The sequence below is a fragment of the Phoenix dactylifera genome, unplaced genomic scaffold (genome assembly GCF_009389715.1).
Source record: "Phoenix dactylifera cultivar Barhee BC4 unplaced genomic scaffold, palm_55x_up_171113_PBpolish2nd_filt_p 000164F, whole genome shotgun sequence".
Classification (NCBI taxonomy): domain Eukaryota; kingdom Viridiplantae; phylum Streptophyta; class Magnoliopsida; order Arecales; family Arecaceae; genus Phoenix; species Phoenix dactylifera.
Window position 1 is genome coordinate 641190 of NW_024067706.1, and position 19654 is coordinate 660843.

General features: G+C 37.7%; 1 protein-coding gene across 7 annotated transcripts in view; it reads right to left on the reverse strand.

Annotated features, from left to right (window-relative positions):
- Window positions 1–16457, reverse strand: part of LOC103723392 (protein CHROMATIN REMODELING 5) — a 47663-nt gene extending 31206 nt beyond the window's left edge. Inside the window, exons 1-10 of one of the 7 annotated variants that reach the window (XR_005507404.1) lie at window positions 16183–16455; window positions 15030–15400; window positions 14724–14936; window positions 14515–14582; window positions 8696–9130; window positions 7478–7711; window positions 7238–7321; window positions 5473–5532; window positions 5263–5366; window positions 158–209 (exon numbers count right to left, since the gene is read on the reverse strand). Coding sequence is in view for 2 of the 7 variants with exons in the window: in XM_039117039.1 (XP_038972967.1) it covers window positions 158–209; window positions 5263–5366; window positions 5473–5532; window positions 7238–7321; window positions 7478–7711; window positions 8696–9130; window positions 14515–14582; window positions 14724–15363 (1677 nt within the window). In the remaining 5 variants the exon portion in view is untranslated. Of the gene's footprint in view, window positions 1–157; window positions 210–5262; window positions 5367–5472; window positions 5533–7237; window positions 7322–7477; window positions 7712–8695; window positions 9131–14514; window positions 14583–14723; window positions 15401–16182 lie in introns of all 7 variants that reach the window. The other 6 variants (XR_005507405.1, XR_005507402.1, XR_005507403.1 and 3 more) reach the window with 6 other exon arrangements.
- Between the last annotated feature and the right edge of the window lie 3197 nt (window positions 16458–19654).

Here is a 19654-nt window from a genome sequence, read left to right on the forward strand (position 1 = left end):
TTATCCAATAAAATGCTAACACAATAATGCATCTCAATTTCAAGGCATGCAATGCGCTCTACTCAGGAGATGCATCAAAGTTTTTAATCAACAGGAAAAAAGAAATAAAGAGAAAAAACTATGTGTGCAACACAAAGTCCACAATAAAGAATTGTACCTTGTATTCATCTATTGCATCTTGAGCAAACGCAATATCAGTGTCCTTTTCCCTGCAACAAAAGACAGCAATATCAATTGATTATCAACAAAATGCAATGGCAAAGGATGATATGAACTGGAATAAAGTATTACTGATAAAACTAAAGACTAGGCTAGCATGTAAAACAAGGTATGCCGAACCAGGCCAAACCGGGCGGTTCGGCCCATACCGAGCCAACACGGCGCGGGACCAGGTCGGTTCAACTGTGGGGTTCGGAATTGAACTTAAATCGGTCAGAACAAGTCGAAACCGGTCCGAACTAGTCAAAACCGGTCCGAACTAGTCGGAATTGGTCCGAACCGGCCGGTTCCATGCAGAACCGGTGTGAACCGGACGATCCAAACCGGTTCTCTCTCTTCCTCTCTTTTAATGTGTTGGGAGTCTTTGTTAGGAAGGCCTAAGAACCTTTTCAGGCCTTTGTTGAATTCTTTTTCAAACCTTCCTGCCAAAAATGCGATTCAAGACGACTCAAGAAGGATCCAACCCAAAATAAGGTATGCTTCTCCTCCCATACCTCATTTCCTCCTCTCTCTCTTTTTGCAAAAGAGAAAAACGCCTCGAAATTTGCAAAATAAAGAGAGATCATGTCAAACTTTGATGTTAGCATGATTTCATGTTATGTTGTAATCTATGAACGATCTACACAATTCCATAAAAAAAGTCGAATTATATATAATTTTTAAAATAAATAATATATTGTTCGATTAAAAATTAAAAAATAAAATAAAATTTAAAAAATGACTATAAAAATAGAGGCTTATTTAGACATATCAGGTTTCGAGTTATATACTGGATCCTATTACCGGCAACCACAGGCAGCCTATGACTCAGACAGATACGGATATAGATATGGTGTGTCTGAGGCATCGTCTTCCAGTTGCTATTACCCTATGCAACCCGAAGCATCTTACTGATCAGATTTTACTGTCAGCATATTTGGATGGGCCTCTCAATAGCCATATTATCAAAGGGCATCTCTCAGCGCGAGAATTTCAACGAGAGCTTTGAGAGTAACCCAGAGCACGTTCCTTATGGAATAAGCGTACAAGACTACAACGCCGCTTGGTTAAAGGGGTAGCTGATGTACCTCATGATTATGCTAATGATCTGGATATCTAAAAGAGGCATCGCCACAGGACGAAGTTTTAGAAATTGGTATGTATTTACTTTAAATATATGTAATTGACTGTATCATTTTATATTTTGTATCTTACTAATTTATTTTAAGATATTTCATGTTACTTCTTGTAACATGCAACATCTTACTAATCATTTTATATTTTGCATCACTTTAAAACAACAACATACATTATTTAGATTGTATCAGGATCATAGAAACATCAAAAAAATCAAAAAACATCAAATATACTTAAAATCATTGAAAAAATTAATTACCAATAAATCAAACCTAAAAAGCATTGAAAAAAATGGTGTGCCAGTTCAAAACCGGCATGCCTCTGCGTACCGTATGTCGGTACGGTATTGAACCAGTAGCCGACACGTCTCTGCATATTGTATGTCGATACGATACTAAACCAGTACTATATCGAACCGATCGCAAACTAGTATGGGTATCGGTACCAGTCAGTGGACCTTGATGTAAGATAACAATATTCCTAGACAAAAATTTATTTCTACCATCTATAGCTTATAACTTGCATTCTTGTACTAGTACTGATTACTATACTGGCACCTTGTCATATCGTACGATACACTTGGTATGGTACAACTCCCATACTGACACAAGGATAGAGGACCCTTTTCTCGCATATCACTTGAAACCGAGCTATATGGGTTGGTACAACATGAAACAAGCTAGAATCGATGAGTTCCACCCAACATAGTTTAATTCGGCCCCTGTGCGGTACTGAACCTCGACACCTACACCTTCCTGATATGGTATAGATACAGAGCAATATGGGTCCGTACGATGAACAATAAACTCAACAAACCCAATGTATGCATTAAAAAGACACCCACAAGCATACTGATAGTAGTATACAATATAAATTACCTAACTAATTACATCGACTAAATTATCAGTAGGATAACCTTTCACAATAAAAACAACCACCCAATGTTTTACTAACATACTCAAATAGTTTATGTTACTAACAATTAAATATCCCACCAAATACTAGCATCGAGCCCCATACCAATATTTTCCTTAAATGGTACAGTGTCAGGACTGTACCATCCCAACTCTTCAGGCAGTCTTGCATCTCGGTAGTGTAGCAGAATTTTTTACTTTTCCATTTTCTCTTTTTTTTCTTCTCTTTCTTGCTCTCCCCCCCCCCTCTCCCTCTTCTGTTGTTTATGCCCAAACACCCCACATCTGCGACTAAAAAAATGAGAAAAGAGAGCATAGCCCCTATTCCCACAGCGCTCCTATTTTTTTTGAAAAACTAGGCAACCTAGTCGGTCGCACCTTGGTACCGGTTGAACTGGCTTTAGTACCAACCAGACCTGACTTGTTTCAACCAAGCGAGCAGGATGTCCCATCCAATTAAGGGATGTTTTTGAAAGGAATCGTATGGTATCAATGGTACTGACCTGACCAGCCGATACTTAAATCCTTGCCAACAAGGATTTTGGAGTGCATTACAATCTCTTGTAATCTCTTAAGACCCCAAACATCAAAATAGTTAAGTACCAAAATGCATCTCTGAAATGTTTTCCATGAAGGATGCATTGGTGGAACAAGGTGGTGGGTAAACAATTTTTTAAAATCTTTCCTCTAGACAGTATTCAACAAAAATATATAGTTAAATATGCTATACAGACTTGAATATCACAAACTATCTTTCACATCTGTTAATATAGCAATTGCTTCTGACAACTTCAATGTTAACACACTTAGAATATAGCTTATGTTATGCCTTATTCCCAATTACAAGGCGAACCAACTATATTCAGATCCCAAATTCGTGATCTCATCATTGATGGTAGCTCATTCGAACATTACATTCTAAGCATGTGTGGTGAAACATTATTTACGATCTCAATAAATTTCTTTCTTAGCAAGTAGAGGATGGCTGATAAATGTATAGAATGTTCAACCTCCATGGTTGTGTCACTAACGACCTTCAAATCTTTTCACACCTCACTTGCAATGCATTAAACTCTGTACACCTACAAGTTTTCATGTTTTCAACTTAAAAATTAAAGCACTTCTCTCTAGGCATATTTACATCATTGAATCAATACCATCCACTAAGGGTATGCTAGGTCGCAAGAGAATCTTTCAAAAAGGAAATGAAAAATAAGAAACTTCCAGGGAAAAGGAAAAGCTTTCCAGAGATGTAGAAAGAAGCTTTCTATGGTTGTCAATTTTCTGTCGAAACAAGCAAATGAAAAGCTTGGCTTTCCAAGAAAACCATTTTTTTCAGTTTTCCTTGCAACAAACAAGCACTTAAAACATCCTCTTAGAATAATGTGAAGAAGTTCTGAGCATGAACGATTTAAATAACCAGACCCAAAGCCTTATTCCTCAGCTGTTGAACAGCTTCGTCATGTGTTTCAATCTTACAACATTCTTTTATTAATATGAACTTACATCCAGGCACTGGAGAAAAGTCTCCAACAATCTAAACTCCTTAAAAACATAAGGTATCACTCCTTGCAACACGAGGATACTTATTCCACAACTATGAGTGCTCACATTCTTTTCCCTTCTACATGCAGCCAACTGAACAGTTGCTAATAATGTCTTCAAATTACAAGAAGGGATACACCATTGCTGTGAACTTTATTAGTTTTACACCTCCAGTTTGTTTGCCCCTAGAAACAAAATGCATATATTCCTTTGACATATTAGTAACTTCATTACTATCTTGCACCTCTTAAACTCTTCATTACTCACTACTCTCCTGCACATATAACAATTTGCTCTATAATATTCATTTTTAAATTTGTCATATTAACATAGTTTTACCTTGCAAACAGATGTTTCAAAAATTAGAAGCATAAAAAAATAATAGATGGATCAAGTGGTGCATTCACATATTCAATGCAAAGCATGTGCCCAACAAGCATAAGGTCCCCAAGTGACAGCCAAAGAAGTCGACTAAAATTTCATCGTAAATCCTAAACATGCAATTTTCCTATTAAAATGCCAGCACGTTCTTACAGATGTTAGCATCTCTAGTTCATGCGTACCACCAAAGAACTTTTTACCACTCCAAAGTACCATAATAATTCAGTCTACTTTAGTCCCTATAATTCCAAAAAAAATAATGTATCCATAATCAATTAATAATGCCATAATATTCATAATGCTCCAGCAAGCTAACCAATTGATATCTTATCAGATTATATGTATCTTATTCCATGCCAGTTCACTTCATGCAATAATCTATCCCACAAGGCTATTATTCTCCCCCTACTTTGTCATGCAACTCACTAACCTTCTAAATCACAACTCCTCAACAAATATCATATTCAATGTTTAAAAAAGGCAGAGGTGCCCAGAGTCTTAATAAGATAAGGCTTAAACAACCTTAAGTATTTGGCAATTGGCATAAGCCACATTGACTTTTCCAAGAGGCACAGAAACATAAGCATATAAATTGACAATAAGAAAAGTAAAAGATGCGGGTATTGTGCTTGAATTTCACTGAAATTTGATATTTATCATGTATCCCACACATCAAATGAGCACCAAAAATATCAATGGCTAATGTCTACTTGAATCCAGAAAACTTTTCATGAAAAAATGAATATAAATAGATGAGAATACTTATTCCCTTCTCCTTGCTTGTGGAAATTATCAAGATCTAAATTGTATGCCTCCAATTGGCATAATTTATCAGCATAATATGTGCACCCCACATGAACCACCTGATGTGGTACCTATCTTACATGTTGTGATGCCACGCCAGTGAGCAGGTTAATACACGCAACACAGCTGAAAAGATTGATGAATACTACCAGATAGAGGTAGCAAAATAGTATTAACATGGCGAATGATGACTTTGGTTTAAAATATTGTGAATCAATCTTAAGTTTTCATGAGAATACTTGGCAGTCTCTCTAACTACAATGAAATTAGGCACGAAATATACCAGGTTGCTTCAGCATAAGAAAGCCCTTGCCACTTGACTAAATACTCAGGCACCACCTCATCACCATCAACTTTACTGATTCTATCTGCAAATATCCTTTCTACCTGATTATTGTACAGATGAAAACCAGTTAAAGCACTGACAAAAGGAGAGAATGGACAAGTACTAAATAAATTATAAATCAATGATGCAAATCAGATAAAATAAAACCTGGCTGTACTGTTTAAGTAGGTCTAACTCCATTTCCTTGCTTACATCATGAACCTCAGCCTGTTACAGGAAATCCCAATTTATTTTAAATTGGCAATTTGTTTAAAAAAGGGTCATAAAAGAAAGAAACATTTTCAATATCAAAGGAAAACAAATTATTTGAGGGGCAGAATCTTGAGACCTGCAGGTCAAATATGATACATGTTTTCCTTACAAGATGCATGCTGAAAGTAAAACAATAAAAAAAATAAAAAGGAAAATAAGGAATACCATCCAACAATGCACATGCTATGAAAATAACACTAAAAGAAAGAGGAACATAATTTATAGTCTCATTTAGGCAATATCATAACTTTTAGCACACAAAATACATGAATATCTGAATTTTCAAGAACAGAAATGGACAGGCTGAACTAAAATTTGACATAAAATAGACTCTTATTGTAAGCATAAATTCTCATTCTCTTAACAAATAAGTTCAAAATATTTCCACACATTCCACAAGAATGCTTTCATGAACCGGTGCCGATACGCGATGGTACGCGATGGTTTCAAAAACCACAGTGCGCGGCGCTGTGGTTCTTATAAAAAAAAAATCGTACCGGTGCGAACCGGCCGGTTCGCACCGGTACGGGCTCCGAACCGGCCGGTACGGGCCCGTACCGGCCGGTTCGGATAAAAAACCGAAAATACCGGTTTTTTTGTCGTTCCGGTACCGGTCTAGGACCGGACCGGTACGTACCGGCCCGTACCGGCCGGTACGGACCGGTACGGCATTCCATGGCTTGAACTTTATGAAGAATACCAAGCACCATAAAGAATTTGAAGCTACAATTTCTCAATTCATTGTATCATGTTCTTTAATAGATAGAGACATCATTAGGTTGGAAAAACTATATTTTAGTCAACCAATTTGTCCCCTTTGTTCTCTTTTCTGATGTTCATGTTTTGAATTCCAATGTCCCATCATATTTCCAAGCAGTTTATACAAGGTTTTTACACTTGCACTCTATTCCTGGCAGAGAATTTGTAGATATTTTCCTATATAAAACATAACTATGTCTCTAGTGCAGATGGATAAATTAAATTCCCAAGAAAGCTATGACTCAGATGAAGGATGTTCATCCAGTATAAATTTTAACAGACTAAAGCTTAAGCCTTTCCATCAAAAATCCTTACAATCATCTTGACCCAAATGGAACACAAGCATATCCTTCCTTATCAACCAATTTGTTGAAATATAATCCGCTATAAATATGTTTGTTTCATAATTTAAAAAAATTAATTTTCTTAAAAATCATTATCTTTCGTTAACATGTCAAACACAATATCCAATTTCAGTATCTCACTAGACAAGGGGCCATTCGCATGAAACAAGTCTCAGAAAACTAAGGTGATCCCAGGCCAGATGCCCATTATAGCATTAGCTCTTAACAAGGATGTTGCCATTTTATTTTGTTTTGGCCAATTAGAGATGATTAAAGCAAACAGACCTATTAGTACTCAAGTGCCATCAGATAAGGTTGGTATGGTTCCTCCGGAAATATTGTGCAACTTCACTAGTTCCAATATCATAGGCAATTTGGCATGCAGCATTTTTTTTCCAAATAAATTGATCAGCCTACAGTTGAAAGATATCTCACTTTTCAAGAAACCAAGTTATGAAGAAGGCAAAGTTTAAGCATCAAAACAAAAGGCAGCATATAAACTCCAACTCCATGTCAGTCATTAAATAAAAAAGCAGGATACAGCCAGGTAGTATTACCTCCTCACGTGACAAGGCCTTTTTGTATTTTCTTTCTTCAGACACTTTTTTCATGTAGTTCAAAACCTTTTTAAATCCAGTAAGCTGCCATTCACCATGTAGAGTTAGAAAGATAAAAACCTCGGAAAGCAAGATGCTGATACAGATAACAGTGAAAGTGTAGGGAAAAAAAAGGAACCATTTGCACATTTACTCAAAACAATCACTAGTTATGACCCAGACTGTGATATGAAGGCTCACATTTTGAAGATCGGAGATCAGTTTCCACTGGCAGTGTAAATATGAGTGTCCTTTCCATTTTATATAAAATTCCACTTCATCCCAATCAGGTTCGGAGTCTGACATTGTGCTCAGCACAACAGGGAGAGTTAACTGGTTGTTCCTCATAGCTTCTTCAGCCCTTCCTTTTGGCTGGTGCCAGAGTACCTTTTCAATTGAATCTCCATCATCTTCTTCAGCATCCTCCTGCAAAACCTAGACAGAAAAGGCGAAAGAAAATTTCAAAGGTGTAACATGGTTAACAACATCCGTCGCCTACCACATAATTCAGATCAGGAAGCTACTTGTAAATCAATGATTGCCATCTCATCCCGGACCCCTAGTTCAAGGCACACCAACACCGACTAATACCGGGTTGGAGACGAAATGGAGATTTGGCTCAGTATAGGCCATGAAGCAGTCCGAACAAACCCATACCAATTTGTATCGGTCCAAACCGAATGGTATTGCCCTGTACCAGGGTGCATACTATATCGTACCAGCCTGTACCGCCCAACTTTGGGCAGGTACCAATGACAAAAAGTGAGAAAAAAGGATCAAAAGATGTCTCAATATGGAGTGCATATCGTACCAACCTTACCGTACTGGACTAGAAAAATACTAGCACGGTAACCGGTACCGATATTGTGGACCTTGGGTTCAATACAACAATGAGTCTATAAGATACTAGCTATATTGATCAAATTAAATTGTACTAAAACTAAAATGTATCCAACAAAGAAACAACCTCATAAGCCTTCTATCTACCAAAACAGATTATTGAGTGAAACAAATAACCTGATTATTTCCAAGCATGTGCTTGTTGAAAGAAAAAAATGTTCAACAAGTAAATCAAACCCAATTTCTTGTATCTTGATGGCTTAAGGGGCGATATCAATTTCAAACCCTCAGCATGGACTTTACAAGTTAAAAAATGCCACTGAGACAGGTTGAAACCAATAACCCAGCTTGTGATATCATTATCTAGAAGCACCTTAGTGATATCTTTGCAAGTTGCTCGCAAAATGTAGGCATGCCTGTACATATGTATGTAGGTATGTATATATTCAGACCATTTCATCAAACTTCCCAGGAAATCAAGGTAGGAAATTGAATGGACCAAGTAAAATAACTGCAAAGGAAATACAGGGATTTTGATCCAGCTATGAAGGAAGAAAGTTTTCAGATAAGGATCCACACCTTTTGGGTCTTATTTGATCTTTCTTCATCATCATCTTCACTTTCCTCACTTTCAGCATACGAAATTTTTTTCACTGACCTACCAGATGTGCGAAGCTCGCTACCATGAGAATTCACATTTGCCGACATGGTTGACCGACCTCCAACTTTTTTACGTAATTGTGATGATCTCCTTATTTTATGGTCAAAGTCTTCATCAGTATCATCTTCTGAATCTTTTCCTGATGAATATTCATCATCTGAGAAAGTTTTCCCTCTTCGTCGACTATGTACAGAAGATTTCATTTCTTTGGACTTCAGATTGCATCCAGCTTTACGGCGCACCTTTCGTCGCGGATTTTCGATAAAATCATCTTCATCAGAAAGATCAAGGTCCTCATCATCGTCGTCATCATCATCATCATCATCAAAATCGTCGCTCTCTGGCAATTTCGCCTGTTATCAAGTAGGGGGATAAGTAAAAATCTAAAACAACAAATATGTTCAATTTAGCTTCCAACTTGGCTACCTGATCAGTATATGACCAAAAGAATGAAGATTATTTACAGCAATGAAGATGTAAAAAATGTACAGGAAGACTTCTTTAAATTCACATGGAAACGAAAATATCCTCAGCAAGATGCAGCATGCAATATTTTAATAAATCATTTGATATATTTTGCAGTTTCTCATGGTCCAGCAAACAATAAATGTAATAACCATGCAAATAATTGACATGAGCATTGCTCCTATTTAATCAATAATCTGTTCTAACTATAATATGACAGCCTAAGTATTTGAAGTACAAAAAACAACCTAAGCAAGATCTCCATTTCAATCAGAGGCCCATCCTAAATACAATATCATAGGCAAGAAGAAATAATCACCCTTCAACTCTTCTAACATGAGTGAGAACATAATCGCCTGAGATCGAAACAATTCATTAAACCCATTACTAGAAAAGACAAACGTTTTATTTAAGCCAGCAAATTAACCAAGAAATGACAAATACAGTTACAAGACAATCAAACTGTAAACAATAGAAACAAAATGAAAAATAAAGTTAAAAGAAAAGAGAGAATTAAATTATACACACCCCTCCTCAGAGCACATTTCTCTATACACCATATTACTAAGCAAAAACTGATTTGCTTATTCAAACTTAGGAAATATATATATACTAAAGTACATCCCCATAACCGGTGCCACTCTGTTATTGTGTCAATACGCCCGGTATGGGTCCAGTTCAATGTACTGAGAGTCAGTATGCCTCCTGCACTGCGTAACAATACCAAACTAGTACTGTATGGTATGTTCCGTATTATCTAGTTCGGTACCGTATGGAGTACTTTGATCTATACAAAATTTACGAGAGGAAGGAGGTGCAGCAATGTTAAACATTGGACCATTTCATCAACCATAAAATTGTGATAAAAGGATTGAATAACACATACAAGAAGAAAAAACAACATTACTAAAAAAAAATACCTAGAACAATTCAAAAACTTGGTTTCAGCCAGACCAATAAATCCAACTTTTGGCGGTTGAAACAATTTTGGCAGTTTTGTTCTAGTTTTGGAAGTTTCAATTGAAAAAAACAGAAATTTTAAAATGTTGATCCCAATTGACAAATTAAACAGCTGATCAAAAAAATGTTAAGAACCATAAATGTCATAATTTAAGAATATATGTATTGTTTTGGACCTTTTGATGTATTCTTTTTATGGTTTTCCATTAAAAAGTTATTTTTTTGGAAAATAAAATATGTAAAAAGGTAATGTTTAGTGAGGACCATATTACCTGCTTGTAACTTACGATATTAGAAATGTTTCCACAGTTTCAGCTTTAGGATGGCCAAACATATATCAGAAAATGGAGATGGAGAGAGAGAGAGAGAGAGAGAGAGAGCGCTAGAGCTCCCCGAAGTAATTTTGGAACAATATAGTGCTGAGTTTGGAACAAAATAGTGCTGAGTGCCTTTAAATTTTAAGAATACTTGCAAAATTCAAATTTAGTTAGACAAAGTGCTTCCTAAAATTTAAAGAATGAAGAAATGCAAGTCATTGGGAAAATATATATACATATATATACATATATACATATATATATATATATATATATATATATATATATATATATGTATATATATATATACATATATATACATATATGTGTATATATCTATACATATATATACATATATGTGTATATATCTATACATATATATACATATATATACATATATATATATATATATATTAAATTTGGCCCCATAAGTTAGTTTTGGCTAAAGCTCAGAAATTTACCATAATACTAGATTAGATTTAAACCAAAATCAAAACTTTTGGTTTCAATATCTTCCAAACAAAACATCAGACCACAGCAACATACATGTCACTATCATAACGAAGATTTCACCTCTTTAGGGTTTTAACATTAGACAGAAAGTTGATTTTTTCCATATTCCTTCAAGGTACATGATTTTCATATAGGAGATACTCCAATTCCTTTGACCCCACAATTTCCGCCATATTGCACATGGCACAATTAATCCTGTTCTTGATAATATATGTGTTTGACTCTTTGGCAGAATCCAATCAAACAGCCAAGATTCCACACCTCAGGCCAATGCCTTTTGGCTCCAAGCTAAACCTTAAAGAATTGACACCAAAGAGATGATCTAGAGAAATCATAATGGAGTGGATGTGCAAGCGTCTCAGGCTCCTAGCACAAAGTGCATGGACATGTCCGGTATTGCTTTAAAAAATTGTTTCTGTGACTTTTAAAGCAAAAAAGCACTCCCAAAAAAAAAAAAAATGTCTGGTAGCATCCTCTAAAAAGTGCTAAAAAGAGTTAGAAAAGCACTTTTAGGAGAAGCTAGAAAATCTAGCTTCTAGCTTCTCCTTCTCTTTTTCTCAAGCAGAACTAACACCAAACAGATCCCATGTGTTGTGAACCTTCACTTCCTTCATAACACAATTCTAAATTACAGAAGAGAAAAAAAAAAGCATCTTCTACAAAAATAGTGATCCACACAATGGTCTATTTCTGATCTAAAACTAACAAAATTTCACCCCTTCTTCAAACTAGAAGAGATTTTCACTTAGAAATCGGTAAGAATAACAAAAACCAACAATAACAAAAACAATAATGATAATGATTGCACCATTGCACCCCATAGAATTTACAGAATCCTTTTTATTAAGGGCAGAAAGTGGCTGGCTTCAGAATTTCCACATCCTTGATATGTCATTCCAGAATAATGGGCCATACTTCCCAACCATCTCTTACTTTGATATTCCTAAATGAAGGTATATCGACTAGGGAGATCTTGTCAAGCTAAGAAGCATTAAGACCTAGAAGCTCTTCCCATGCCAAAGGTCTTGATAGTTATTCCACCATTCCCATTCTAAAATTTTCCCTTAATCAGCAATCAAGCTGCCTTTCATATTCCCTAGTCCCTTCTCCCTTTAATAGATATTCCAGTAATCAATTTCTTACCAACCTTTTTCCTCATTTCCGGAACTACAATTCTTTTGCCCAAGCATGTTATATTCCTGCCTTAAAATCCATCTGTCCAAGTTACCCTAGCTTTTCTTTCCATTCAAGCCTTTTCCCACCATAGAAGATGAATTCTCTAGTCAGCATCCCAACCTCTGTAGCACAATAAATCATTTAGCATTTTTTTAAGTGTATGTGCCACAAAAGCAGATGCTTTGAAGACAAGCATCTAACTAATAGCAAGTTAACTTTTCCTCCCACAGCCAACTGCAAGCATTCAATCAAACTTGCTTCAAAGGGAACTTCAAAGTTGTGGAAATGACATCCCAAAAAACCTACCTCAGACTCTTAATTAAGCATGTTTCTACTCAAAAATTACTCAAATTGAGAAAAAAAAAATGGAACTCAAAATTAACAAGTTTTTATTTAAAAAAAGCTCATAAAAATAATGTCATCATATTGGAGATGACTAATTCAACTGCTTACATGCCTTGACATACTTACTCATTCTTGCCATCCCTATTATAACATAAGCTACTAAAATATCTAACAGAAATCCGACGTTTGTATTACTTAGAACCCTCACAAAAACAAAATTGGAAAAGAAAAATGAATGCCATGTGGACCTCCAAATAAGTAGGCCACGACGCAAACCAGTTACACCCACTCTGATCAGATTTTTCAGATGTTAGATGAGTTCAGCTCTAAAATTCAGTTAAGTCAGGGTCATGCTATTTTATTCACAACCAAAACAAAATTCAAGTCTAACATGGGTCAACTGTTAATTGGCCCAATGCAGCCCACCTTGACCTGACTTGATCCAACCCATTTTAAGTAAAAAGCATAAACCTTACTTTCCCTATACTTATTTATCTCCTACCAATCATTCACCCCCTCACATTGCCCCCAAACATGCATGTCCATGCATGAAGACACACAAACAAACATGCACCCCTCCCCCCTGGTGTCCGCCACATGATTTCTGATTGCATGGACACTCAAAAGGCAGATATGTGAAACTTTAAAAAACAATGCAGGACAAGAGTGCCGCCTAATCTTAAATGACAAAAAAAAACATAAGTTTTGGCAGATTGGCTGCTAAAATTACTGGAATTAAGTATTTTAATCCCCAAGGACTCATACAGATGAGCAACATGAATGTAGAAAACCCTTGCGCTTTCAGTTTGAAAAGTCATATAGGGATCAAAAATATAACCACTGAATATTTCACTATTAATTTTTTGTCTTTGATAAAAAAAAATGAATAACACAAAGATGAATTCGTCAACATCTAGAGAACCTACAAGCATGTAACTGCAAAGGTAACTCAAGCAAGAACCTTGTGATCATCAATGCGCCGATCAAGGTTCGCTGTACCGGTCGGTACCGAGCGTACCGTATCCGTACCGATGGGTACCGGTATCGGTACACCAATGTCGGTACGGTCGGTACCGTACCGACACTCGGTACGCCTATACTAATGCGGCACCGGTACGGAGTTCGGTACCGGTACGGCGAACCTTGGCGCTGATGAATAATAATAGGGTGACATGAACCTTGAAACTGCAAATTAATGCTATTTTTACAACTGTTCACATAAAACAACTTAAAATGGTGTTCAAGGTGACAATGGAAAATCATGGCTTCCAGCTAGAATGAGACAAGAGTTGAGAGAATACACAAATATGCTGGTGCAGGCTCAAAAACATATAATTTAGTAATATCCTCTAGCTTGCACAAGTGTCATGAGTCATGACCTTTTAAAATAGTGTAAAAATAGAGCATTTTTATTTTGCATTGAAAGATGCTGCTAATCGATAAAAAAAGCTATGTAAATCACTATGGGCATAGAGAGGCAGCATAAACATATGGGTCTCAAGGAACAAAAGCAAAGATATATAAAATATAACAAAGGTTGTCAGATAAGCTGCCAAGATAAAACATAATAGAGTAGAGTCCAATGTAGCAAAGGCTTGGGAGACAATTAAATCCTAAATTTACACCAGCAGTAGTCCTTTGAAGTAGGGTCGTCGCTTGGTGCAATGGCAAAAGGCTTGAGCTGATAAGCACAATGGCATGGATCATAGGGCAGCAACTTCATGCAAAAAATAAATAAATAAATAAAGGCCAGATTTGCCCCCAGTCCACACTTCCAGGTTCTGGGATCATAACTAGGTAACGGCCTAGTAGTCCTTTGAGGCCATATAACAAACTAACCACATCTGAACATTTCCCTAAAAAAGGTTATGTCTAAATGCTACAACTGGAGACAGAGAGAGAGAGAGAGAGAATTAAGAAAATTCTAATAATGGTAAAGTATGAGAAGATCAAAGAGCAACCTTGTCCTTTGGACCCCTTCCTATTTCGCTCAAATCTGGCTCAAAATCAGCATCGTCCGGATCATCTTCTGAAAGCAAACAAACAAGAGGCTACATTATTAATACTGTAATTAGTTAAAGAATAAAGTGTTTAGATTGCAATTTTCTCAAAGGACTCCAAAACTGCTTGTTAAAAAATGCTTTTCAAGAAAAAAGACAAAAAAAATCACCTTCTTCCTCATCTTCTTCCTCATAGTCCTCATCATTGCCGTATTCATCATACTTTGCAGACTTTGTACTCTTTGACTTGCTCTTGTTACCGGAAGCTGGCTTCGGTGGCAATCTTAAATCGGAGTTGCTAGGATGGCTCGGTCCTCTGCAATGCAATGAGTCACTCTGCTCCTCACCATCCTGCTCATAATAATCATCAGACAGCATCTCATCTGCAGGTACATCAACCTGCCCTCTATGAGGCCTTCCATCATCTCCCTGTCCATCTGATTCTTCTAAAGAATTAACATCAGATTCTTCCTCACCTTTATTACCATCATACTCTGCATCTTTAGACTCCCACATTGGTTGGCAGTCCCTCCAGAAATTTGAGCCCCATTGACCAGGAGTTGTTCTTCTTCCTTTAGAAGTGGCATTCCAACCAGACGTATCACTCTGCTGTCTACCAGAATCAAATGGCTCCTCTTCGCTCTGGTAAGTGTCTTCTGCCTTTATATCAACATCCTTATCGCTAATACTCACATCACCATCTCTATTGCCGACAGAAGCATATGCATCCTCAGTTCCACTGTCCCCTGCCTTCTCATTCAAGTCATGCCCAGATTCCATCTTGTTCCCATAGCTCCTAAAGAAAGCCATTGCACTGGAAGTGTCCAACGTCCACCTCACACTCTTACTGCAATAAAAAGGGCTCTTTTAATTCAATTCCATCTTAATTCCTGCACTGTAATCAGTAAACCAACAACCTTGTTCGATCTAAAAGCTATTAAATGGCAAAGACGGGAAGTAAAAACTTACACTCCAACTCAATTCCATAAAAGTTATACTCTACAACCCATAAAAATTAATTTCCAAAACCATATTGCATCCATAAACCCTAAAGTCCAATTCCAGAAACAAAAGCTCGCAAATTTTAAAACCCGCGTGCCATTAAAACGAAGTCACATCCATATCCATATCCACAATCAACAATCTTTGCATTCAAAACAATTCATTTATAAAAAATAGAAAAAAGAACCCAAATCTAACACATTAGAACCCCAACCTAAACAACGCGATCAAAGAACAAGAAATCTCACCAAAATAAATATGAAAAATAAATTAACCATTATCAAACAAACAAGCAGCAGCGAACGCTCTACCAAATTGGAAACAGAGAAATCTGAAGACAAACCGAATCCAATCAGGAAAAGCCCCTGAAAGATCAGCCCATGGGATTTCACCCCGATCGACACCGGAAACGATCGAAGCCAACTAAAAACCGGGCGGATCGGACAACAAACACCCTGGAAAAGATCAAACCGATCGCCAAAACCCTCATCAAAAACCTAGAAACAGAGGACAGATTGAAAGAAAACCAGGAATCGGAGCGAGAGGGCTCGAGCCCGCAAGAAAACCGTGTGAGCGGGAAGCGCTGAGGACGGAAACAAGACCAGATTCGTCGGCGAAGAGACGTACCTTGGAGAATCGATGAGAAGAGAGGGAGAGGGGCGGTCTAAATAGGGGGCGGCGGCGTGCACGTTAGCCAGCGTACGCCGGGGGAGAGGCGGTGGTGGAGAGTGGGAAGGGAGGAGAGGAGAAAAAATATTCTCGACTTTTTTTTGAAATTTTTAATTCTTTTTCCCAATTTTTTCGCCCTTGGGGGCGAATCGGCGGAGGAGGGGCCAAGGAAGGGGGTAATCGGTAGCGGGTTTCGGCGATTTATCGGCCGATTTCGGGCGGCGGGCGAGGGGGGGGGGGGGGGGCGGGGGGGTTCGGATTCGCGGGTCGACGACTCCCCGAGGGAGAGGGGAAGAGAGAGATGGGGTGGGGGGGGGGGGGGGGGTGTGGATATCAAATAAGGGGAAAAGAAAGGGTGAGATTACAGGCTGAGGGTTTCTTTTCCCCACGGAGATACGTGTTTATAGTGAGGGCTCTCCATCTCTTATTTCTCTCACTAGAACTCGTATCCGGATACTAATTGCCTAGTTCGAGTGGGATTGGGGGGCCAACAAAACCGTGCCACGTAGGAGTATATTCTAATGAAGATGTGCTCCCCCTAAGTCGATACGCTCTTGAGAGGTGATTTCTCTGGACTTCATTGGAACGCCCTGCCCTGGGCTCGGAGTTTCTAACTCCCGTTGGTCCGCAGGATCCTTTTAGGAATAATGAGGTCTGACTACGTGGCGAGGGACTAGACTGAGTAGCTAGCGATTGGGCAGCAGGATGATCAAAGAAATTGGGTTGTGGTTTGCCTCCCACTAGCATATGACTGGTGTGATGCGCGAGTTGCAACATACCATTTTTCTTCCAACTATTTTGAAAATATAAAATATAATATAAAATAAAATAATAAAATAGATAATAGAAATAGAATCAAATATAATATATACAAAAATTTTAATTATGTTTTAAAATAAATTTTTATATTAATATTCGAAGATAAAATTCTAATAGTATCATTAGTATATAAATTCAATCCACCAATTATGAGGTGAGATACGGTACCGACGGAGATCTAGGTTTTAGTTGGACTTGTACTCTTGCGATGATCTAGTAAGAAAAGCCGACGAGTTAGCCTTTCATGTGACTCTTGACACGAGACTCCAGCTTTTATAGGATAAAAACTCTTTGGGCTTGTTTGGTTCACGGGAAGCATGTTTCCTCGTAGAAATATGATTTCTGAAAAACAGATTCCTAGGAAGAGCATGACTGAAAAAGTACTTTTAGCATGTTTGATTGACTATAGGAAAGTGACAGATTTCCAGAGTGCTTATGTTTGGTTAACCATCCACTTTTTTGAAAAAGTTATATGTAATTTCTATTATACCCTTTAATAAAAATTAGGTCTTTAATGCTTTGGATCAAATAAGGATCCTTGATTTGACGCTGAAAGGCTTTTTTGGGAAAAAAATAAAAATATTTCGATTCTTGGATCACGGAAAAGTAACTATTCCATGTTTCTCATAAAAAAGACTTTTCTATGAAACGTAGAAATCATATTCCCACTGGAATACAATTTTTCAGACTCTTCTTTAAACCCTCCAACCAAACAAGAGTTATTTCTTTACTTTTCTGTTGACTACACTTTCCTCCCTTCTTTTTCTGCGAACCAAATAAGCCCTTTATCTATTAAAAAAGGCTTAAGATACCAGGTATGTACCAGATACATGCACAATACAATACTCTTGACTTTCTTTCTAAGTTTTCTTCTACTATGTTGCTCCCCAAAGCCTAATCTTTGACTTAAGCATTAGAGGGGCCTTGATCAGATTAGCTCCGGCAACCTTCCATCTTATTTGTAAATGTAGATCAACGCCTCTTCATCACTATGCAAACCATAAGCGCCATTTAGATCACCGGACTAGATTTTGAAGGCAGTAAGTTAGCGCCATTTGTTTAAACATAGCAAGACTTGGAAAATATAAAATCAAAAAGATACAACAACACCGAGAGCAGCAAGCAAGCTCACAAGATAACTGGCTTGAGTCACATGATTCTCATGGCATGGATCCTCATCCTATGGCAGTAGCTCCTCAGCCACAACTGTCGTATTTGCTGGGTAGTTTAATCTGCCGTCTGGTAGGCAAGGCCTTGACAATGATGGTGCAAAATATGCTTCAACCAAACACCAATCCTCAACTCAATGTGCAAAACCAGCCTGACCAATCGACACAAAACAACAACCAACCTTGTTTGAGAAGCTTCGAAGGAAATCATGTGGATGACCAAGCTCTGACTCACTCAAAGATGGGCTCAAGTTCGGGGAGTCTTCATCAAGCCGACTTGAGAAAACTTCCATGAGCCCCCCTTCACCAAAGAGATCATGATAGACCCACTCCCTCTGAGGTTCAAGATGTCACAGTTCAAGTAGTATGATGGCACCTCAAATCCCATGAATTATCTAAAGAGCTTTAAAGCTTTTATGTTACTATAGGGCATATAAAATGCAATCATATGCCAAGCCTTTCACACCACTCTTAGGAAAGCAACTCAGTCATGGTACTTAAGCTTTTAACCTAGGTCCATCAACTTTTTTGATTACCTCAGTTGGCAGTTCATCAACCACATCGTTAGTAGTAGGAAAAGCAAAAAGATCTCAACAATTTTGGTGGCCCTCAAGCAGAAGCAAGATGAGTCACTCAGACAATACATTAATCGCTTTAATGTTGAGGCCCTAGAGATACAAGACTTACATCAAGTTGCAGCTGTGGTTACAATATGAACAGACTGAAGAACTTGCACTTTAGCTTCTCCCTCTCAACAACACCCCCAAAAGATCTGAGCTGCTGGTACGAGCTCAAAAATACACTAACACCGAAAAGGTGATGTCAACTTGGAAGAAAATGAATAAAGACCAAGTTGAGAAGAAACACCATGATCGCGATGAAGGAAGGCCCAAGGAAAACCCGAAGAGGAGGCAGAATAATGAAGAACAGACCTTTAAACGAGCTAGAAGCCCACCTCAGGGATTTGAGAGGTACACTCTTCTCAATACCTCGAGAACCTAGATCCTAATGAGTATGTGCGGTTGAGTATTCAATATAATCCCTAGGATTATAGCCGGTTGTTTTACAAGCTCACAACCCAACTTGTTGTTTTCACAAGATCACAACGAACTCGGTCGGTTTTCACAGGCTCACCGACTAGAACCACCCAATTGTTTTCTCGGGTTCACAATCAAACCCAGTTGGTTTTTTCGGGTTCACCAACCACAACCTTACACCGTTGGTTTTATCTTTGGCTCACCAACAAACCTTACAACCCTTGATTCAATCCCCTGATTGAATCAAGTAAGAAAACAAAGTTTGGGAGTTCACAAAGAAAGCTTTTAAAAAAGCAAGTGTGAGAACAATATAAGCAAAGTAGAGTTAGAAGCCCTCAAACAGATTTTAGATGAGGAAGTGGGGGCTTCTCGATTTCTGAGTCTCCTCTTTAATGTGCCGAATGA